Source organism: Rhyacophila brunnea, unplaced genomic scaffold (assembly GCF_057557595.1).
Source record: "Rhyacophila brunnea isolate RB1 unplaced genomic scaffold, BYU_Rbru_1.0 scaffold_13, whole genome shotgun sequence".
Taxonomy (NCBI): Eukaryota; Metazoa; Arthropoda; class Insecta; order Trichoptera; family Rhyacophilidae; genus Rhyacophila; species Rhyacophila brunnea.
Genome location: NW_028232785.1, coordinates 18,296,842 through 18,321,451, shown reverse-complemented (window position 1 = coordinate 18,321,451; position 24,610 = coordinate 18,296,842). Strand labels below are relative to the sequence as shown.

The following is a 24,610-nucleotide window of genomic DNA, read 5'->3' as shown; positions in this document are numbered from 1 at the left end:
CTAAAAAGCGTGCTTACAAATAATAAATAAATTAATAATAATTATTATTATATACTTACCATTATCAGTTTTGAATAACGACATACAGCGAGCATTTTTACTTTGCTAGGGGTCATTTGATTCGCTCCTCAGTATGCGTAAACTAACGCAAATGCATTCACATACTTTGTTGAAGGAGATTAATTTGCACCGCGGCGACGGGATGGGTCTGAGTGACCCCAATAAACGTCATGCTTTCTTAATTTTTACATAGGTGTCTCTATCTTCTTCCACCCTGTCACGTCCCAACATTGGGGCATAGGGCAAGGACAAGTTGGCGCCACTTCAATGTAATTGACGCATAATGAGAATAAATAAGTATGACTGACAAAGTTTAGTGTGCTCTATTTATGTCGGATCTTAACAGCCTAATTAAAATATGCTTCTGTCGAATAAGACACGTCACAACGATTGGTAGGTGGGCTAACTACCAGACGTTTTTGCCACACATCTCTTGCCCCAGTGCGACCTCATACGTACCATACCTTGCCTTATTACTTACACTTTATCTAGTTTTGTCTTTTTTATACCCAGACAGATACAGTTCATAGTCAGACACCTAACCTAACCATTCTACGCGGTCTGCGTGCAGAAGATTTGAGTAGATAGTTCCATCATTGGCAAAACATTAATTGTGTAAAACTGGATGGATATTTGAAAAACGTTCATCAAATCCATCTAAACACATCATAACAGTGGCGCGCCCAGGATTTAATATTGGGGGGGGCCAAGGAGGAGAATGTAAATTAGTCCCATATGATCTTTTCCTTCTTCACAGCCTAATTTCTCGTTTATCGGTATTTTGTCTATTGCACTCGGTGTACCTACACCATGGTCCCCACATTCTGAAACGGGCCCTCAGGCTACGATATTTGGCGGGCCCCCTACCTACCGCTAAGATTAAAGTCAGTGTGAAACACTACATTAACGTTCTTCAAATTGTGTTTCAGTTCAAATTAAGGGTACTTATACAGTGAATTATTGGCGATTTTTAATACATCTAACATAATAATCAAAAAATATATTGCACAATTATATAAGTAATTGAAAATGTTCATGGCTATGAAGTATAATAGCGCCGCAGACGACTTTTTTTACTATTAAAGGTAATTTATTATGTGTGTTTATCTCTCGTATCTGGTCAACCCGACACGCCGGGCCCCCAGGCTAGAGCTCTGTCAGCCCTCCCCAGCCATGACCTACACCACTCCGGAATTCGGGTGGACACTGAGAATTTTTTGACAGTTCCTTTAGGGATTGTGTTTCTAAAAAAACCTGACATTAGTGTTTCGAAATTTTTGTGTTAGAAATTAAAATCTAAGAAATATTTCTAAAAAGGGTGCTGGAGAATTATTACAAATCATTTGTTTGCCATTTCTTTATTTGTCTAAGCCCAAAGGTATAGTTTATTGGCTTTCAATTTCAATGTTTAAAATCATTCTGATAATTTTCATTTTTGGGGGGTGCCAGGGCCCCTTGCCCCCCCCCCCCCCCATGGGTGCGCCACTGCATCATAATTTATTATATTTACTGTATTAATTATTGTAATAACTCAATAATTATATAATATTATGTAGTTATCTATTTTTTTCACAGAAGCGACAGCAAGACGCTACAAACGCGATGGCAAACTCCCATCAATCAACAATGAAGGCCTCGCTGAGCATCTTACAGAAGCAATAACAATGAGAGAGGAACGCTCTCCGGGGGCCCGAAGGCGCAGGAGCCCGATCGCCGTCTGGCCCTACTCCCTGGCCATAATCCTGGCCCTGTCGCTGGTTGGCCGGTGTAGGAGCCAATCGCACACCAGCAGAGGTATAAAAACTTAACTTTAAAGACAAAGTTCAACCACCCGCGTAAAAATTTAAAAGAAAAACATACACAATGATTTTCTCCACTCATTGCTTGTTGTGTCAAAGAAATTTTATTCAAAGTTTATTTTAGATTCATCAGAAAATTTAAAAGAAAGCCTCCTTATGTATCTACTTATGTATTGTGATTTGTAAGAGAGGAGACTATTTAAATTAAGCAATGTTTGTATAAGTAATTTATACAAAATTAAAATTATAAATTGATAATGAATGCATGGATTTATTAGGAAAATTAAAAAATGTAATTTTATAATCGTAGGTGTTTCAAAATTAATCATAACATCGGACCTATTTGTCATTAAACGTACCACTGATACGGGAGTAGTTAATGTCTTGTATTTTTTACGTGGGGTTTATTGACAAGGTTGAGGGGTTTTTGTACAGGGGGTAACTGTAATAGAACCCAACTAAACCATCTGTACCTTTGCAAAATACATAATTATTATAAATAAGAACATTTTGTAGGTACTGTATAATATTTTTTTATTTATGCAACCATTTTTATTCGACCATGTCCAAACCTGATCATAATATCGTCACTGTTCTGGCAGAAGACACTAATACGAAAAAATGACATATTGAGTTAGTTATACCAAAATGTTCCTTATTTCAAACTTTACCATCTGGAAACCTTCTTAATAAATAAACAGTCTTTATTTTAAAGTCGTCCTTTATACGATTACTTAATAAACTCACATGATAGACCATTTCAAACATTTTAACAACTTCAAAGTCAAATGACTCAAAACAAGTATTCTCCAGTTAGTGTGTTCTGCCAGAACAGAGACGATAATATGGTCTTTACACAATGGTTTGTAATAACAGATTTTGTTTTACGAGAAATGAATGTCAGCCACTTGCTCAACCTATTAGGTCCATACTCTGACTCATACCTTTTTTAGAGGCGTCTAATTACAAAAAGCGATAAGTCCACAATTCAATATTTTCGGGAACAACGTTTTTATGTTTCAAGCTTCAATTATTTGTTTTAACGTGAGATTATTTTTTCCGTTGTATTCTATGTCGAAATTAGAACCAAATGGCAATTTGTTTCAGCCAATAAACTCTTAAATGTAATAAATATAGGCAAAATAAAATTGGTCGTAGCGCTACTTGTACTTCACTTTTTAATTTATTCCTCATAAGGCACATATTTCCGTGGCACTGTCATGAGTTTACCAGCTGATGTTACAGCATAGGAAACGCCATTTACAATATTGAACGTTCCCTCATTGGTTGACTTAAATAGGCGCAAAATCAACCAAGCTTTAAATAATATTATGAAACACGGACTTGGCGCTTTTTGTAATAAATCAAGACTTAAAATATTTTTTTTCATAGGGGTTTGTCGCGTTTTGGAATTTATCAAAGATTACGTGCGTATTTTTTTTTCGATTTTGACCAAATGTGGACTGTGAATTTTTGGAATTAGACGCCTCTAATAAAAATTGAAAAACAATGTGTGTACTTGCCAGACCCAGAAACATGGGACCCACGACGCTATAGGCCGACGCTTAAGCCGTGCGGCCATCGTGGTTGCTTTAATTAACAATGCTTTAATTTCTTATAAAAGGGTGCAAGTCTGTTTTGAAGTTTCGTTAACTGCCTACAAATCAGTGAAATAATATTCAGATAAAATAATATATTCTGCATTCATTTCTGTTCACAGCCGAAGATGGTCCTCGCTTCTTATCAAGGGGTCAAACATACAGAGCGGTGATAGGTGACACATTATTGTTACCCTGCCAGGTTCAGAACCTAGGTAAGCATTTGTTTTACATAATCATCACTAGCCTGAGTCAATCCTCTGCTGGATGAAGACTTCTCCAAGCTGATTCCATTCCTCTCTTACTGTTGTTACTAAACCATGGCCCCCACATCTTGTAGCGCCCCCCAGGCCATGATCTTTGGCGGGGCCCCCCTACCTACCACTAACGTTAAAAGCAGTCTGACGCTCTACAGTGGCTGGCGATTTCTAAATGGTGTTTTTTTCAGCGATTTTTATCACATTATGGAGAACACACAATTACCAAAAATTAATAAGTACCTATTTTGAAATGGTCAAATACAGGCGACTTTTTTTACTATTAGAGCAAATTTAATATGTGTGTTTATCTCAATTATGTGGTCGACCCGACACACCGCCCCCCCCCTTTAACCCGGGCCCCTAGGCTAGAGCCCTCCCCTTATGTGGGCCATGTACTTAACCATCTTGTCAATTCAACAACGTCTAATTTTTATATTGGCCTTGGTTGAATTCATAGTTCAATAAATTTTATGAGTTGCATAGTTCGCCATGAGCTTTCTTATCAGACAGAGATGACCGTATACTTTACGGTCTCCAATTGTATTAGATATGAATATTAATTCTATTTTCATAGCTGATTTTGGCAAAATTCATGAAAACCTAACCTAACCTAACAAATAATCTAGTATATCGGTTATTTTCTAAATTTGTTTGCTGCTGGCTTCCTGTAAAGTGTAAACCGACAAGAACGGTGTTTTATTTAGATATGAATTTTATGTCAGTACTGTATAACCTAAAGAGGTTAGACGGTCTTTAATATACGGCCATATATTTCCGATACAACATTTCATGGTAAAGTATGATACGGCGAACTGCATACGTACAAGTTTCCGGACACGAATTTTAGGGACGTAATTCTATTCACAGTAGCTGCTCGACGACCATAAGAAGACGAAGAAGAAGAACTAACATTCCATTCACTTAAATATTTTATGTTTCTTTCGTTTCTGGGGGGGGGGGGTTGAATCTGAGGATCCCCCTGTGTGCATGCTTGATCATGTTGGGTTACTAGAGACCGAAGTTCAATGAAACTGTTGACCTATGTATCGAACTTGTACGCACCCAATTCCTATTATGCGGTATCCCGAGGTGTTTATAATGTATCTCATGGTTTCCAGGATCTGTGGTGCTGCTGTGGAGACGAGGAGCGGCAGTGCTGACTGCGTCCAGCCTGATGGTGATCAGAGACGATCGCTTTAGACTCGTCGATGGATATAACTTGCAGATTACACAAGTTGGACCACAGGTTTGTACAAAAAGTATACAGAATATGCTAAAGACATACGCAAGTGGAATATATCTATATCTAAAGGGATATGGTTGAATACAGCTATTGGCTTTCCAATTGGCATCACTAATGGTGGGTAAATTCTAAACCTTATGAAACAATATACACTGAACTAAATTAGTGTATTCCATCTAAAAAACGTTTGCCTACACTCACACGCAAGTGGAATAAATCGATAATTAAAGCGATATGCTTGAATACAGCTATTGGTTTTCCAATTGGCATCACCAATGATTGGTTAAGTCTGAACCTTTTAAAAAAATATAACTAAATAGGTGCATTCCATCTAAAAAATGTTCAGCCACAGTCACACACAAGTGGAATATATCGATATCTAAAGTGATGTCTTGAATACAGCTATTGGCTCTCCAATTGGCATCACCAATGATTGGTTAGTTCTGAACCTTTTAAAAAATATAACTAAATAGGTGCATTCCACCTAAAAACGTTTACATGCACTCACACACAAGTGGAATATATTGATATCTAAAGCAATATGGTCGAATACAGCTATTGGCTTTCCAATTGGCATCACCAATGATTGGTTAGTTCTGAACCTTATGAAGAAAAATACACTGAACTAAATAAGTGCATTCCATCAAAAAAACGTTCACCTACACTTACACACGAGTGGAATATATCGATATCTAAAGCGATGTGGTTCCAATACAACTATTGGCTTTCCAATTAGTATTACCAATGGCAGGTTAGTTCTGAACCTTTTAAAAAAATATACTGAACTAATGGTTCACCAACACTCACACGCAAGTGTAATATATCGATATTCAAAGCGATATGGTCGGAGACTGCTATTTTTCTGCCAATTGATATCAACAATGGCAGGTTAATTTTGTACCTTGTAGTTTTGGGAGAACAATCAACTGATGCTACTATTATTTTAATAGTAAGACATCGAAAATCTTCTAAAATGAGAAAAGGTCGCAATAGATCCGTCACTTTACAGCTGACCAGAATAAATACTATAATATGAATTTCTCTTGGATGGATTAAAATTGTTGTTTTGTGGTTTCCAGGATGCGGGCGACTACGTCTGCCAGATCAGCGACCGCGAGAACCGCGACCAGATCCATACGGTGGAGATCATGGTGCCGGCTTCTGTGAGGGCCAGCCCAGAGGGCGGCAGAGCCACCGCCAGGAAGGGAGGGGGCGCCGCCTTGGAGTGCAGGGCGGCCGGCAACCCGGTGCCAGCAGTTATTTGGACCAGACTGGTGAGACATCACACTATCAATTTAAATATTTCAATCATCCATACGCACTTATGCTTTAATCTTATCATGCCTGAAGATATAACTATGACATTATCTGATCAGATATTTAAACATACGTTGAATGTAGAGCAAAGCTCTTAGTAAAACCACTGTAATACCAATAATTTGTGGCTTAGTATTTCATAATTATTCAAACTCTATGAGACCGTGATCGACAGGCCGCACATACAAATTTTGCGAGTTATCTCGCCACTAGCCACTGTCGATTGATTTGCATAATCTAAAAAATTAAGCACACAGTGACATCTGTTTGAATAATTATGAAATACTAACAGTGACGTCCCTAGATAAAATGCCGCCAAATTTTTTTTATACAGTACTTTATAATCATCCTTTCTTGACTCCAATATCTAAGAAATGTGTTGTATGGATACATTACTAACAATATATTTATATACCACTAAATCAAATTTAAATGCTATCTCTGCTTCAATAGACAACATCTAAAAATACACTAGACAACTTCCAAAACTCGCGAGTGAGCAAACATATTTGGATAAACTTTAAATTAGGTATGCACGTGTCATTGCTGTTCACCAAGAATGTGACGTCCAACGGAAGTAAACTCGACATCGCGAACCCGACAAAAAATCCTGTTAAAACTTGTATAGTACCTAATTAATACATTTTGTTTGCAACCAGTGAGCTGAATTTTTTAATGGAAAGATATTTCCGTTATTACTAAGTTTAGTATCACTTCCCTCCAATTTGGTAAGAGAATTTTTCTCAACTGTCACTTTGTGTTTTGTTTTCTTTTTTTATCGTTTGTATTTGGGATGAAGGTGGATAATTAAGGCACCGGAATTGTGATGGAAGCGGCGAGTTTATTTACGTTTATTATACTATAATGGTTACATTTTTAATAATTTAATTCTACGGAGGGCGAAATGTACGCGTTCGCGATTTTGCTGCTCGTAGCGTTCTCCGCGCCATCTTGTGATTTTTTCCCACGAGAGTCGTTGGCGAAAAAAAAGCGACGTTGCAAATCGTCAACGGTTATATTATGGCATTGTTGCCATTCAACATATTATAATCTACTCTAAGGCATTGCCGGCTCGGCTCTGTTATTATTATTTATTTTCGTAATCAGCGCTTTATTATTTGTTGGCTTTGATACCGATTCGGGCGTCTCCAGATACACAAAGACATCCCCAAATGGGGACCATACGGGGGTGTCACAGTAGCTATTGCTATATTGTATACCTAGTGTCTCCTCAATTTGCCGCCCTTTGGGTAACTGCCGCCCCCAAGCAACGCTCAATCTGCCTACCCCCACGGGACGTCACTGAATACTAAGCCATGAAGAATTATGAAAATTATCAGTATTACAGCGATTTTAGTAAGAGCTTTGCTCTACATTCAACGTGTGCCATTAAAAAACTGCGGCCTGTCAGATACTACCGTAGTAATATTGTGAGCCATAGAAAAGTTTAAACGGGGAACACAAAAATAAGTGGGTTACCTTACGGATGCGGCTGTAAGAAACAACCGTAAGTTACAAACCAAAACTGTCTTCAAAGTCGTGGTCTGTGACGACTGGCTTTCGCATTTCTATCTTAGTATTCTGTGGTGTTAAAGACTTGCCATACCTATTAGTGGATTTGAAAGTACCCATTACGGCGAGTCAGACGTGGTGGGTCTATCCGCCGGGCTAACAAGAGATAATTTTGTCTTTATGTAATGTAAACTAGATTTAACTTGTTAATTTTTATATTACATACCTAATATAAATCGTATCCGGAAATTTGTACGTAAACAGTTCACCGCAGGACACTTATTCGTGTGCCGCAGTACGTGAAACATGAGTTCGTGTAACATTTAACCAAATGACGAGTTCTTCGTTGAACATTTCACCGTGGAGTATATTTGTACGTATGCTACAACACGTGGCAAATTTTATGAGATGTCTTTACTAGGTTAGGTTAGGTTAGGGTTAATCTAATTGGAACAGTACTATTTGCAAACTATCACCGCATTTTGTAAGATACGTACAAATGTATTTCACAGTGAAATGTTCAACGAAGAACTCGTCATTTGATAAAATGTTATACGAACTCATGTTTCACGTACTGCGGCCCACGTATAAGTGTCCTACGATGAACTGCATACGTACAACTGACATATAACCAATATAAATAGGAGTTCTGCAGCTAACATCCATGTGTTCAGTCCACATTAAACCGGTATCTCCCAAAAAAAGTTTTTAACATGTGCCAGGCTTTCTGGCATTAAGTTACACCCACTCACGGTCCTCTTCCACTATTTTTTAGGTCTGCTGGCATAGCGTCGCTGTAGGATTGGTTTTCCGAATAGACCAAATGTTCAGGAGACGAAAAACAAATTTCATAATCGTATATTTAAATACATGGAGACATTTTAAATTGTTGTTTTTACAGCATATGAATGATGTATTCATTACCATTACAAAGTAATTTAAAGAAAAGGATGGTTCTGGTCCATTTAGATACAAAAAAACATTCTGCATTAAAAGGTCGATTTCGACAAAAACGGATATTCGACAAACCAATCCTATAGAGACGATAGATTGAGAGCATTGAAACTATTCCAATGGTTTTCTATGATTTTGTTTAAGTGGATCTTTGAATGAATAATGAACCGCAAATCAAAATTTAACCAAAGCGTGCTGAACAGTATCTTCGAATCCACCGATGACATACAGTCAGAATGGAGATGGAGTTGCAATAATGAGTTACATCCATGGCCCCCACAAGGGGGGTTGACAGGGCTCTAGCCTGGGGGCCCAGGCTCAGGAGAGGCCCGGCGTAGCAAGTCGACCAAATAAGTGAGATAAACTTACAAATTTGCCTAATAGTTAAAAAAAAGTCGCTTGCGGCGCTATTTTCCTTCAATAATAATAATAAATACCCAATTGTTCAGGAGAGCCAAAAAACAATTTTTATCTTAAACGAATATTCATAACTTCTAAGAAAATATACATAGAATGATCATTATTTTTTTTATTCTAATTCAATTAAAATACTTCTGGAATATGTAAGAAAGGAATAAATATAATACAATTTTATATCTAAAAAAAATAAAATAAAAAACGTAGTGTGGATTTGCATCCTTCTGCCTCTAAAGATATTTTGTTAAATGTGGATTTTTATCTTATTTACCTAGCCAAAATAAAACAAATTATAAGTTTAAAAAATTTATAGGTATAAATATAACAAAGCAAAGCAATTTTTTTTTTAAATTTTATTATTTATTCATCATCATCACCAGCCTGAATCTATTCACCGCTCGATGAAGGCCTCGCTAATCTCCAAGTTGATTCCACTTCTCTCGTCCCTGTGCGTTGCGTTGCCAAGTTTTTCCGCAGAACTTTATCATTTCATTGATCCAGCGGCCTCTAGATCTACCTTGCGGATGTTTTGTACCTCTTGGATACCACTGGATGAATAAATTTGTCCAACGATTGTTCTTTCTTCGACCTATGTGTCCAGCCCATTTCCATTTGAGGTTTTTAGCAAACTCTATCACATCATTAATCCTTGTCTGTTCCCTTATCCACTCATTCTTCTTTTTGTCCGTTTGTGTTATGCCCAGCATTCCACGTTGTGCTACTCTAAGTTTCTGGATCTCTCTTTTACTTAGGGTCCATGTTTCACACGCATGTGATTACGGGAAGTACACACTGGTTGAACACTTTGCATTTTAGGCACAGTGGGGGGTCATTTTTGAAGAAATTATTCAGGCGGCCAAAAGCACTCCAGCCTAGCTTTACTCTGCGAACAATTTAATCATATATACATCCATCTATTGACACTTGTTGTGCCAGATAGATGTAGTTTTTCACCTATTCGAGCTGAATGCCATTGATGAGGATCTCTTTTTGGCCCGCAAAGCAGTTGAACATGACTTTCTTCTTTGACACATTTATTTTCAAGCCTACTTTGTTGCTTACTCCAGCGAGTTCCTGCATTCTGCTTTGGAGGTCTTCTGAGTCTTGCAAACTACTATTTATTGTCATCGGGAATTCCTTGATTTCTGAGTGCATCGAGTATTGAAAATTTCTTTATGGAATCGAACCCTTTCTCATAGTCTATAAAACCATGGATAGCGGCAGCTTGTATTCCTGTTACCGCTCTGATTTCTCTGATGACTTGGATATGGTCCATAGTGCTGTATCCTCCTCTAAAGCTCGTTCTCCTGGCTGGTTCTCGTCTAGTACATATTGCAGACGGTTTGAGAGAATTTTATCTAATGGATTATTGGATTTGCATCCTTCTGCCTCTAAGGTAGGTATGGCACTTGCATCTTTATTCTATGCATATCTTGGACTAGGACTTCCATCTCTCTGCCTCTAACAAATAAAGCCTTTAGCATGACGATTCTTAAAAAAAATCATTTTCCTCAAAAATGGAGTTGCATCCATCTGCCTCTGAGGTACAGATACTGTTATTTAAAATTATGTGGTTGGACGATGCAATTTTTAATTGTGTATCGATACTCGACAACTCAATAATTCAAATTGATGTATTAAAATATGCAAAAAAAAATACTAAATATTATATTAATTTTACCGCGTACACCATTTAGAAAACGCTACTGTATAGCGTCACACTGCCTTTATCCTTAGCGATAGGTAGGGGGGCCCGCCAAAGATCGTAGTCTGGAGGCCCGCATCAGGATGTGGGGGACATGGTTACAGCAAATCACACAATGTACAGTCCTACAATTTGGGTTGCCTTGAATGGCTAAACAATGTCCGAGTCTCACAAGACAAAGAAACTGATATTCAAGAAGCCGAAAGAGATTGTCGATCTGGTATAAGATGGAGATACAGTATTGAATTGGTTTCTGAGACCTTAAATGTCCTAATGTGGAAACGGCTTTTGACAAGACCGCAGGGTTGAAGTGTCAAAAAGAATAATAAGAAAATCAAAATTACAATAGATAACAGAATTTGAAATAACAGCTTGTCGTTTATTGTTAAAAAAATCTGCGAGATTAGAGATTGCATTGATAGCTTAATAGCTATGGATTGCGATTATTTAGGTATGTTTCAGATGTGTTCCAAATAATCATGTATCAATAATCGTTATCCGTTTAATTGATTTGTTAATTTTCTTTTATTCACCAGAACGACAGTTCCCGAGTTGGGGAAGGCCCTCAACTAGTACTGGAGCAGGTGGGCAGAGCTGCTGCTGGAAGGTACAGGTGCACCGTGGACAATGGCGTGGGGCCCTCCTTACACCGTGACTTCACTCTGCAAGTGCTATGTGAGTTTACCAATATAAAATTTCATGCTGAGTGTCTAAAATCCACATGTTTGGTAATTCAGTTAAAGAAGAGTCATCGTTGATTAGTTCTCCACCTTGGGTACACAAATTACCGATTCTCCGTTCTTACTCTGTGATTATGTACTGTTCTTTCACAATCAATTATATCTAGCTAAATCATTTGTATTGCAATCTGAATGATTTGGTTCTAGCGCACACAAGGGGGGGTTTTAGAGTCCAAATCCCCTTCCCAGAAATGGAAAAAATACAATTCATATAGGTAAATGGAATATCGACTTCTCAATCTGCAAACCAGCTAACTCCATTTGGGCAAATTGTTCAGGAAGGAGAAAAAACTTAATAATTTAACTATCGAGCGGAATTTAACAATAAAATGCCAAAAATGTGTCGCTAGATTTCAAAATCAGCCAATTCCATAATAGATGAATAGGAGAAAAACAGCTTTTTGTTTTCTCAAATACACAGTCACAAGGTGAAAGTTTATATTATTTCGAGTATAGAATATTTAAAAATAATAATAAATTCCACATTCTGATAATGCAGAAATGTTAGAAAGCAGTAGTTCTTCAGCAATTCACAAAAAAGATATTAATAGCTAAAGGTGGACTTGGCTGTTTATGAAATGTAGCGACACAAATTTAATAAACTTGGAATTTTTTTTTACATAATATAAGCTACACTATGAATAATTAATACACTATTTTAGCTGCCCTTTTATATATAAAGAAAATTTATATAAAAAGCGGAGTTGTTCCATTTATGATATTGGAGAAATTTGACACCTGCAGTTGGCTTTGTGTGAAGAACGATAACGCATTTATTTACAGGTTTAGGAGTTTGAAATTTTGTGTGAGCATAGAAAACATACTTTATAACAAAATGCCATCAAAATCTCATCTTTGGTCAAAAGTGCAGTTAGTTTGCGGATTAAGCAGTCAATATTACAACTTCTTATTCTTCATCAGGGCCTCATGACTGAGGATCGCGACCCGGATGATTTGACTGTCAATCAGTCTTCTGAAATTCCAGCATTCAACGACACGCAAGACACTGTAGCCACTGGAAGACTCGTGGTACTCATAAATAAAATTGCTTTTGAACCCCCAATGAAGAAGTTCACATAATCATTATCATTTGCATTTCAGTCCCTCCTGAGATTGCAGTAGAGCGGTCATGGGTCCACAGCGGGGAAGGTTTCCGGGCAGAGCTGGTCTGCACCGTCCATGCTGATCCACCAGCCGAGGTAAGAAGACACAAACATTTTATATTGGTGGTTTTTTTCTTTTACGAGATACCTGCATAATTCTCCTGTAAAGCAGTGTAAAGTTTGTACTACCGCTTTGCTGGGGGGCACTAGAAAACTATAGCATGTTAAAAAGGGGAAAAATATATATAAAATGTTGTTTCAGGTGACGTGGTACCAGAACTCGTTCCCCCTGGCTCCGACGGATCGCCTCTCAATGTCTTCGCATCATCAGAATCATACTCTGCTCATCACTAACGTGCAGCCCGAGGATTTTGGAAACTATAGGTATACCATTAAAAATTTAAGCCATTAATAAGATATTAGAAAAAAATTCTATAATAAAAGGTAGATCAAAGGTTACATGTAAATTTTATTGTATGTATTACATTTCACCGTAGCACAGTTCGCCGTGAGCTTTCTTATCGGAAAGAGATGACCGTATAGTAGGTCATCTCTATAGCACCGAGATGAAAAAATTACGCGATGTTCGTGGATGCATTGCAGACAATAATGTTCCAATTTTACCTAACTTAATACTTTGGACGCTGAAGACGCACCTGGCGCGTAATGAGCAGACGGCCGATCGATGTAATTAACATGCATTTTAAAGGTGGTAATTAAAAAATCATTATCTAGTCAGCAGCGAATGAGTTACTTTAACCTAACCTAACCTAATGAGATCCCCGGGGTTCCAGCGGCTAGCTCAGGTGTCCATCGAACCCCGGATTCACAAAAAAAAGTACGATATATTTGAGGGTGGAATTAAATAAAACCACGTCTGTCTCGTGTAACTTGGTATTCCTTATATTTTACACTTTCTTTACATGTTTAGGTTTTTACAATTAGTTACGCAGGTCCGTATATGTCGGAAAGGGGACGCTTACTGATTTATTTATTTTTTTAAACTTCGCGTACCCACGCCATTAGTAAAAGGGACTAGTGATTGGCCAAATCTTGATCGCATGATCTTTGATTCGGCGAATCACGAGCCTGACCCTGGCGCCGGCGCGCGAGGATTTCACGCACAATGCGCGGCAAAATTTATTATATTTGAATACTTATATTTAGTCTTAAAATTATCGCTTTCATCCATCATCATTTATACTTTTTAAATTAAATTAAATTTATCTTAATTACACCTCCGCCCAATATGCGATTTTCACACACCGGACGAAGGCCTTTACTTATGATTAAAAAATACTTACGTGGTTGAGCAAGGAATCAGATTAGATGTTTTATGAAGCCGTTTCTAGAGGTCAGGGTTACGTTTCGACTTGAGCTACTAAATGATTATTTTACACCGGGAGAAGCCCGCCTGTAACAGGGGTGTATCACTAACCTAACAAATAATCCAGTGTATCGGTTATTTTCAAAATTTCTTTACCGCTGTGAGATACCCGGGGTTCCAGCGGCTAGCTCAGATGTCCATCGAACCCCGGATTCACAAAAAAAAAAAATTATATAAACGGTTAGAGTGGAAATAAAACTCGGTCTTTCGTGTTCGTGACGTGGTCTTATATTTTCTTAAGATTTTTAGTTTCACAAATTTATATCTGGGTTTTTACGATTATAGTCGCAGGTCCTATCCTATTGGAAAAAGGACGCTTACTAACATCTTTTTTCTTTCTTTTTAAAATCCTCGTACCTACGCCGTCCAGCAAAAAGGACTCTCGCGATTGGGCAAATCTGATCGCATGATCTTTGATTCGGCGAATCACGAGCCTGACCCTGGCGCCGGCGCGCGAGGATTTCACGCACAATGCGCGGCAAAATTTATTATATTTGAATACTTATATTTAGTCTTAAAATTATCGCTTTCATCCATCATCATTTATACTTTTTAAATTAAATTAAATTTATCTTAATTACACCTCCGCCCAATATGCGATTTTCACACACCGGACGAAGGCCTTTACTTATGATTAAAAAATACTTACGTGGTTGAGCAAGGAATCAGATTAGATGTTTTATGAAGCCGTTTCTAGAGGTCAGGGTTACGTTTCGACTTATAGCTACTAAATGATTATTTTACACCGGGAGAAGCCCGCCTGTAACAGGGGTGTATCAATTGGCTTCCTATAAACCGAAAAAAACCGTGTTTTATTTAGACACAAATTTTATCTCAGTACTATACGACCCAAAGAGGTTGGACGGTCTTTAATATAAATCACCATATAATATTTCCAATACAACATTTCACTGTGAAGTGTGATACAACACGAGACCAAATGGGGCTCGTAAATCACATCTTTAACTCTCCGGATGAGTGCTTTTATCACTACTGTTTACAACAGTTTTTTCCCCATGAAGGAATGCCTAGCTACGTAGTAGGTATGTAGGTTAGAATCCTGCATGTTTGAACCAGAGCAACGACCCAATGAAATGGGCAAATAGCCAACAACTATTCTTTAAAAACATCGGTCAATGTTGCTTATATATTCTGTAAATAATGCTCCGTTCATAAGCTTTATTCAAAAGTGAAAATAGTTAATTAGTAATAGTTGTGAAGACATAGCACAGTTTAGTAACTCACTATCCAAGTGTGACCAATTATTCTTTTTGTTTACCCATTGTCAAATAGTTTTCATCACCAATACATTGAAATTTGTACAAGCCTCTGAATTCGACTAAGCAATTGCCGATTTCCTTCCAGTTGCGCCGCTGACAACTCTCTGGGCAGGGCCCGCCAGCACGTGGAGGTATCCGGCAGACCGGGCCCCGCCTCGTTCAAGTCTCCGCCCGTCTCCAGACTGCCGCATTCGTACAATCTCACCTTCCAACTGGACAGTTATCCCCCTCTGGACGAACTGCGGCTACTCTACAGGCAGCTTATGGTAAGCTTTTAAACTTGCCTGCAATCAAAAATCAAAACTAAAATATCATATAATTTGTTAGTGTGTCTAAAGTGCCTATACCTATTTAATTGAATTCTTATTATTTTTCAGATAAACGAATCATTCCAGCAGCCGGGTAGATGGCATGATGTGTCCCTTTCGGCTGATGGAAATTTGGGCGGCAGCAGCAACACAAACCTTCGCCACCAGGTGACTCATCAACTGCGAGGGCTCAGGCCTTCTGCTGTCTATGAGGTCATCGTACAGGCCAAAAACAGATACGGTTGGAACGAGGTGAGAATATAAACATGTTCTTTTTTTACAACAATATAAAATGGTGTATATGACGATGCTACAAGATGCAGGCATAACTTTACTTTAGAAGACACGAGAAGATTGGCAAGCAAACAGAGTTCTTGGCAATTCAGCGTGGTGTCCAATGCTCTAACTGAGGTGTGGACATGGAATAAAAAGAAAGAAATACCGTAGACATACAAAAATTGACGGCAACCGTTCCATACCAATAAACAGCCATGATTGCCTTATAAAATGTCAAGAACTATGTAGTTAAGTATCAAAATTCTTTTTTTCTTTTTTATTCGACCATGTCTGATCCTAATAGAATCATAATATGGGCCTCCACACAGTGGAGGTTTATATTAACAAAGTTTTGTTTTTACGAGAAATGGATGTCAGCCACTTGCTCAACCTATTAGGTCCATACTCTGACTTATACACAAATTGAAAAACAATATGTGTACTTGCCAGACCCAGGATTCGAACCTGGGACCCACGACGCCATAGGCTGATGCTTAATATAATAAATATAAAATCAAAAATGGACAAGTTAAATTCCACCTCCAACTAAATTCATGTTTTAAGTTCTAATCGATTACGGTACATAGTGCAAACAATACTCTTTTCATGTTTCATTTAGAATTATGAGTTTAATATTCGTATATACCAGTGGCTAGGGTGGAGGTAAGCTGGATGAAGACCTCTCCAAGCTGATTCCTCTTCTCTCGGTCTTGTGCGTTGCATTGTCACGTACTTCCGTAAAACTTAACCATTTCATCGATCTAGCGGCCTCTAGGTCTACTTTGCGGACGTTTTGTACTTCTTGGGTACCACTGGATGACTATATTTGTCCACCGATTGACCTTTCTTCGAGCTATGTGTCCACCCCATTTTCAGTGTGGTATGGAGAGGTGCATGCTGGGCATAATGCGAAAGAACAAAACGCAGGAAGATTGGATAAGGAAGCAGACAATGGTTTGCAATGTAAAAACTCAACTCAGCTAAATGACTGTCTTATAGTATGGTCAATCAATGATTGTAATATTAAAAAGATTATAATGCCTTCTATAGTCCATACTGTTTGACTTAATATGAATAATAATTGTCTTTTTCCAGGTGTCTGACATATTCCAGTTTCACACGAGGGGCATACAGGAGCCACATGTAGCCGAGGGTGGTCAACCCCCTATTCACAGCGGGGCGTCTCCCACTGCAGTCGATTTCAAATACCTGGTTTACACAGCGTTTAGAAAAATAATCCGTTTCATAGTAATCTACATGCTATAAGGATAACACACGAAATGGCCGCCAGAATCAAAATGGTGTACGCGCTGTATTCAAAATGGCCGATCGACATAGACAATGATAATTTTGACTATTTAGACGTTGAATATCTGGCATTTTAACACACTTATGCAAATACGAAAACAGTTTTGAATATTTGCAGTGTATTTTTGGAAAAACTCCATGCGTTATAAATATTTTAAATGGTAAAAATAAGTACCGTTTATACGATATTGAATAGTGAGCTTAAATCGGTCCACATAATTATGTAAAAGATTTGATTTGACATTGCACACATAGCGGTACAAAGCCCCAAATCTTAGTGACACTGAGTAGAATTGCGACTTTCAAATCTCTGAAAACGTCGAGGAACTGAAATGTGCCCGGCATTGCGGCATCCGGAAGACCTCAATAAAATTGTCAAATAATTGAATTCGAGAGAGAGCCTGTACAACAGATTTTCACTCACGGGAAAAGACTTATTATGACATCATCACATTTGGAAGATACATGTTTTCACCAAGGCAGTGAACTAATCAGAGCAAATCCCTTAAGGCTATACCTCAGTTGAGGCATGGTCTAAAAAGATCGTGGCTAGGCGATGCGCGGATTGCGGGTCGCGGGTGCAAATGACGCATGCCGAACGAAATATAATTTGTCATATAAATCCAACATGCGTCCATTTAATGTTCTATTAGTAACAATAATAATATATTCATTGACATGTTTTCTTTTTCAAGTAAATGGGTAACGTTTTTAGTCATCTTTACACGATTTCAGAATTAATACCCCCGTCGCCATCACGAAACAAATTGATGTGTTCTCAGCTCGACGTTTGCTCTCCGAATGCCAGCGAGTCCAAAATTTCGTCGCGCCTATATTTGAAAATTATAGAAGACTGTATAATATTATTCATTGTATAATTCTTATTAGCTATTCGCCTCTTACGGAGTAGGGGATAAAACTCCTATCGCATATCATTTTCTCCACATGTTTTTGGATCCAGAGTAAACTCATTCATGAACTATCTATCAACAATATTTTTTTCGTATAAATAATAAGACGTCATCTCATATCAAAGGAAGAACTATCACATTACAATAATTAGGGTATACTTTCTTTCAATGGCGAAACTTCATCGCATCATTTATACCTACCAGTAGTGAAGGGTGGAGGTAGACTGTTAATATCCAACGTAAATAGTTCACACTAAACTTTGTTAGTCATACTTATTTATTTTCATTGAACTAAGACTACAATGTTTGTTAGTTTTAAAAATCAATTAAACACTGCCTATAGCAAAATATACGCAAATAATCAGGAAACGTGAATAATTCTGACCATGTAAAATCGGTGTTCCGTGTGTGTGATTCGCAGTGTCAAAAAAAATGTTTGCAATACTAAAATATCATAAGATTTTTTAGTGTCGTGAAGTGGCAAAGGGTGGAGGTAGGCTGTTGTTCCGACATAAATAGTCCACATTAAACTTTGTCAAATGTATATTTTGTTTTCATTGAAATAAGACTACAACGTGTCGATAGTGTTTGTTAGTTTTTAAAATTCAATTAAACCCTGCCCAATCCAAGCCATGGTTAATAAAAGTCGAAAATATTTTATAGATATAAGAATATTTTTTTATAATCTATTATGGTTTGGTTTAGGCAGGAGTATCGTGCATTTAAAAAATATAATCTATAACACCATCTGCAATTTGTAGGTACTCAGTATGACTGAAAAACTGTATACTATCTTTGTCGGATCTACACAGCCTACCTCCACTATGATGGTTTGATAATAGGCAGGGCTTAATTATTAAATTTTTAAAATTTAGCAATACCATTATTTGCAATTTGTTTTCTTAGTTCAATGAAACAAATAATTAGTTTAACTGGCAAAGTTTAATGTGTACTATTTATGTCTGATCTTAACAGCCTACCTCCACTCTTTGCCACTGTTTTTTCTGATACTTTTTCTTTCTATAATATGACAATCCTAATAACAATGTGATAGTTCTTCTTTTGATACCAAACAACTAATATAACCACCGCTCCACGGTAATAATTATATTGTAAATGTGGCTCAAAGCATCAATCTAGTATTCAGATAGTCCAGGATTCAAGTCCTAACTGATGAAAATTTACCATTATTTCTATACACTTTCCTTGAATGAATGGCTGAAAACTTATTCTATCCGACTTCTCTTCATGGAGTACATACTTATGCTACGTCTGGGGCCGATATAAAATATTAAACATTAAAAATGACCAGATATACAATGTCCATCTAGTACTAATTTATTAAGACCATTAGAATTGTCCAAAGTTAAATTATATTGAAAATAAATAACGTATTTTTAAATTTCATAGCATTATTGTAATGAAACAATTTTTATTTTCTCTTCTCGTAACATTCAATATTTCGCAACAATAGTAGTTCAGAATCTACTTTAATTTTTTTTTATTATCGACAAAGTTAGTTAAGTCCATACCGTCAAAAGATGTCAAGTCCGCATTAACACTACAACAATTCCACTAATAACATACTATTAACCGCTTCACGGCGGAACATTTATTTACTATTTAATTACCACATTTATATGACATGCTAATTATATCTAATGGCCACTTAATGAGGACACAACAGCTGTGCCGTCAGCGCAGTAAGGATTAACAAATGTTGTATTTGTTCATATTTCTTCTTTTCGTGACAACTATAATAATCTATTTCATACCGCCTTTATGCAGCTGTGAGGTGGATTACTAAAGGCTTTCTTTCACACGATGACCCTACTGTATCCGTGCACAGTCTCTGCCACATATTCTTGATGTTTATTTACGCCTCCAGGTGTAAACTGTGGCGTAACAAACGAAAAGTATCATAGTCATTTTTATTAGTCTTGAAAGACACTTAACTGTTAGATTTTTACTTTTGCATCAAACTTGGTGTGTGTTTATCTCACTCAATTGGTTGACCCACCACACCAGATCACAGGCTAGAGCCCTGCAGTATCCGCCTTGTGAGACTATGCATACATAATAATATAATATTATATTTTATTTGTATAAAAGCAATTCTTTGAATTAATCCATACAAATAAAAACCAATTGACTGCATTTGTTTCGGATTTGGCATTGTTCGACGGTGGACTTGTAATATTTTGAATAATCGCAGTCGGTGTGATTTTGTTTTCCGTTTAATTTCGATAGTTGCGTAGATAAAAATATATCAACGATAGTCAAAATATTATAAAACGATTATTATTACTACTAACACGGAGTGAAAATATGTGAAAAGTGACATTTTTAATAATAAAATACGTATGTAATAATAATATAAACGAATGAACTATATAAGACATTGAAAGTGAACCATAGACAAGACATATTTATTATGAAAATAATTACGAATCGAGACGACAAAAGACAGACAATTTCTACAAAATTTAAATACCTACCTATATAATAAATTACATTTATAAATAGTTTTAAATATATTGAACATTTTTGAATGTTTTTGCAATAAAAAAATAGTGAATTTCAAATTTAATAACGTATATTTAAAATAATATACATATATCATTATGTTTAATTTAAATGTAAAATTTATAATATTATTATATTAGTGTAAGTCCTTCTAGTTATAGTGGATTAATATGACAATGCTGAGGATTATACTAATACAAGTACACCGATAATCAAGTTAGAACGTAATAGCGCCTGTACACGTGTGTGGATTTACTGGAATGGATAGTGTATAAATTAAACTATCACGATAATAACTGTTTACGCGTAAACTGTCTCGCCAATATCATTCTTTCCAAGCGATACATGTTGTTGTCATTGTATGGTGCTATCGTATTTATTTAATTCATGTATGCTATCTTGCAACTTGCAGGATAATACATACTGTCAACAGTAAATCCATGCACGTGTAAACTGGGTATAATATGCGATTGTATATTTTACATAACTGTTTTTAACCTTTTCTATGTCTCACGATAATAATATGGCTGTATCTGACAGGCCAAAGATTTTTTACGACACACGTTGAATGTAGAGCGAAGCTCTTACTAAAATCGCTGTAATATTGATAATTTGTGGCTTAGTATTTCAAAATTATTCAATCAGATGTCAGTGTGTGTTTAATTTTTTAGATTATGCAAATCAATCAACAGTGGCTAGTAATTGGGGTTTAAAGTCGGATGAGATAACTTGCAAAATTTGTATGAGCGGCCTGCCAATCACGGCCTCATAGTGTGATATAACTCACTGAAGGTATAAAACCGGTTAATATTCTATAAAATTATATCTCATTCTGAAATGATGGATTATGATTTAAAAAATATTGTTATTTATGTTTTTTAGTGTTTTAATTATCTGTCACTTCTATTCGTCAAATCTTCAGCATGTAAATTTAATTACTTTTGGTTATTTTTTGACTGAATGAAATTTTGGGAAGACATGTGTGTAATAAATTATGCTTCGTCAATTCTAAGATGGCGTTACTTTACGGCAGACGAATCTTTAAATGGAATTTGAATAAGAACGATCCGAATCCTACTGTGAGCCTTTAAATTTGACGTATCAACGAAATCTAAATGTAATGAAAGTTTGGATATTATAAATACATTTAAGAAAGCCTTCTCTTTATTGGACAGAGCCTAAATATTTTATGAGTTGTCTTCAGGGAACTCAGAAATAATGGGAACTGAAATACCTAACGGGTGTGGAGTAACCAGCAACCGATCTCAAGTGTGGAAGAATATAACATTTGTCAAGAATACGCTTGTTTTTCGTTTTGACAACTGCTCTCGGTTTATGCACTGATGCTCATTCAATATTGGTGTATTTGAAGGTTGCAACACACACTATTTCACGTCTATAATGTGTGTTTCATTTTTGTAGGATACTCACACATTCAAAACCCTGCTTCAATATGTAGTGTATTGAGGTATAGCCTATCTTATTTATTAATATGTTCTGTGATACCTCACTCCGCACACAGCATGAATGTGACATTTTAGTTTGAAAAAAACCGCTGGTGATGTAAGCAATAGATTTTACCTGACATGGTGTATACAATTTACCAAAATATCACATAGGCATATTATGTGCAGGAGCTGCTTTTTCATTTGTTTCAACTAGCCGCGTGACGTAACTGTCCTGACATTTCAGTCGAGACGATTTTCGATGTGCGAACAAACCAAAAATTCATAATGCTCCATCTAGTACAGTTCATTTTATATGCTACACACACGACATAAAGAAAATCCATTTTATAACAGTTGACATTTTAAGAAATCAGCTGCTTGTAAGTCCGCCATCTTGGATAGTTTTGAATAATTATTATTCTATTCGGTGTCTTTTGGTAGTTATACATAAACTAAAATTTTATCATGTACCCATAGACAATTATTTCAACTGATTATTTTTAGTATGTGGACTTGTAAACATAAGCTTTTTTTTACATAATTATAATGATATTATAACAATTATAAATATTATATTACGTGTAAATCTAGATTAAACTGTAAAAAAATGGCCGCTTTCATATTTTTTAATGAAACCATGAGAAAGGTCGCACATAGGCAGTGGCGAAAGGTGGAAATAGGCTGTTAAGATCCGACATAAATAGTGCATATTAATCTTTATCAATCAAACGTATTTGTTTTCATTGAACTAAGACAACAATGTGTAGATGGTGTTTAAAGTTTTCAAAATTCAATTAAACCCTACCTAATCCAAACCATAGTAGATAATACTAAAAAAATATTCGCTTATCTATAAAATTTCTAAAATAATGCCATTAAATCATACATAATTTTAGATAATGGTTGGGCTTTCTCTAATATAATATATTCTTAATTCAACGAAAACAAATATGTGTCAAATCGTGCACTATTTTTGTTGGATCACCGATATCATGCCTAAACTATTACGGTTTGGTTTAGGCAGAGCTTAATTGAATCTGGCGCCATCTACAAATTGCTTTCTTAGTTCAATGAAAACAAATATGTGTGACTTACAAAGTTAAGTGTGCACTATTTATGTCGAATCTTAACAGCCTACCTCAACCCTTTGCCACTGCACATAGGTATGATTTTTACAAAATAAAAATGCCCGTCTGCCTACAATATTGAGGGACTGAGAATTAATCCATTTAATTTTACTTATTAACGTTACAAAGTATAATTATTAGTTCAAGACATTCATAACACGACATGAAAAATAATACATAAAAGGAAACACACTGAGTAAGCTAAGTAGGTGCTATTTTATCAACATTCACCTAAACTCGCTCTCACTTAAGTGGAATATATCAATATACAGAGCAATTGGTTTCACAGTCACTGATAATAAGATAAATTAGTTTTCTAATGTTGGCTCTAAATAATCTGGTAAGGAGTCTTCGCCATTGGTTCACGCACAAATGTATCCTGTCTAGACCAGTGGTTCTCATGTGCAGCCACCAACATCATTTTCAGTATTTAATTTAATTAACTGGGCTAACGTTAAATATGCGTTATTGGAAATGAGTCATGACCAAGTACTTAAAAACCATTTTAATAACACCGCAGTTGAAAAATTTTGGTCGAAGTTATACATTGACCTAGAATCAATCCAGAATTGGCAACCATTGCTTTATGCTTAATGTTGTCGATTTTTCCTACTACTGTATACTGTGAAAGATCATTCAGTGTAATGCACTTCATAAAAAAACAAGTATCGAAGCCAGTTGACAGATGGTCGCTATAGGATTGGTTTGTCGAATATCCGTTTTTGTCGATATCGACCTTTTAATGCAGAATGATTTTTTGTATCTAAATGGACAAGAACCATCCTTTTCTTTAAATTACTTTGTAATGGTAATGAATACATCATTCATATGCAGTAAAAACAACAATTTAAATACCTCCATCTATTTAAATATAGGATAATGTAATTTGTTTTTCATCTCCTGAACATTTTAGATTTGGTCTATTCGACAAACCAATCCTACAGCGACGAGATGTAAACTTAGAAGCAGCCATGCGGCTCGCATTGGAAAAAAGGATTATTGAGGAATTTCCATTTGCATTATTTTTAAATAAATAGATATGTACTAAAATGTCTTTTATTAAATGGACTTGTTTAATTTAGCTTTATTTTTTTCAATCACAACAAAATTGAAATTTGGTGCGGCCACCACACGTTTCCATAGAACTGTCAATGTCAATTGTGCGGCCACAGTTAATTTTCACTTAAGAACCACTGGTCTAGACTAAGCATTAGATAGTTATCAGGGACATGCAGATCAACATGGCGACTCAGAAAACATATGTTACTATATAAAATCCTGAAACTTTTAAACTACAGTATGTACACACGCGAGAGAAAGACACGGATAGA

General features: G+C 36.3%; 1 protein-coding gene across 1 annotated transcript in view; it reads left to right on the top strand.

Annotated features, from left to right (window-relative positions):
* LOC147076758 (lachesin-like) overlaps window positions 1-18,830 on the top strand; it is a 36,565-nt gene extending 17,735 nt beyond the window's left edge. The window contains exons 2-11 of the mRNA XM_085941346.1: window positions 1,636-1,854; window positions 3,580-3,672; window positions 4,836-4,963; window positions 6,040-6,234; window positions 11,402-11,540; window positions 12,707-12,804; window positions 12,971-13,092; window positions 15,461-15,641; window positions 15,753-15,935; window positions 17,055-18,830. Coding sequence (XP_085797472.1) covers window positions 1,725-1,854; window positions 3,580-3,672; window positions 4,836-4,963; window positions 6,040-6,234; window positions 11,402-11,540; window positions 12,707-12,804; window positions 12,971-13,092; window positions 15,461-15,641; window positions 15,753-15,935; window positions 17,055-17,225 — 1,440 coding nt within the window. The 5' untranslated portion in view covers window positions 1,636-1,724 and the 3' untranslated portion in view covers window positions 17,226-18,830. The remainder of the gene's footprint in view (window positions 1-1,635; window positions 1,855-3,579; window positions 3,673-4,835; window positions 4,964-6,039; window positions 6,235-11,401; window positions 11,541-12,706; window positions 12,805-12,970; window positions 13,093-15,460; window positions 15,642-15,752; window positions 15,936-17,054) is intronic.
* The last annotated feature ends 5,780 nt before the right edge of the window (window positions 18,831-24,610 follow it).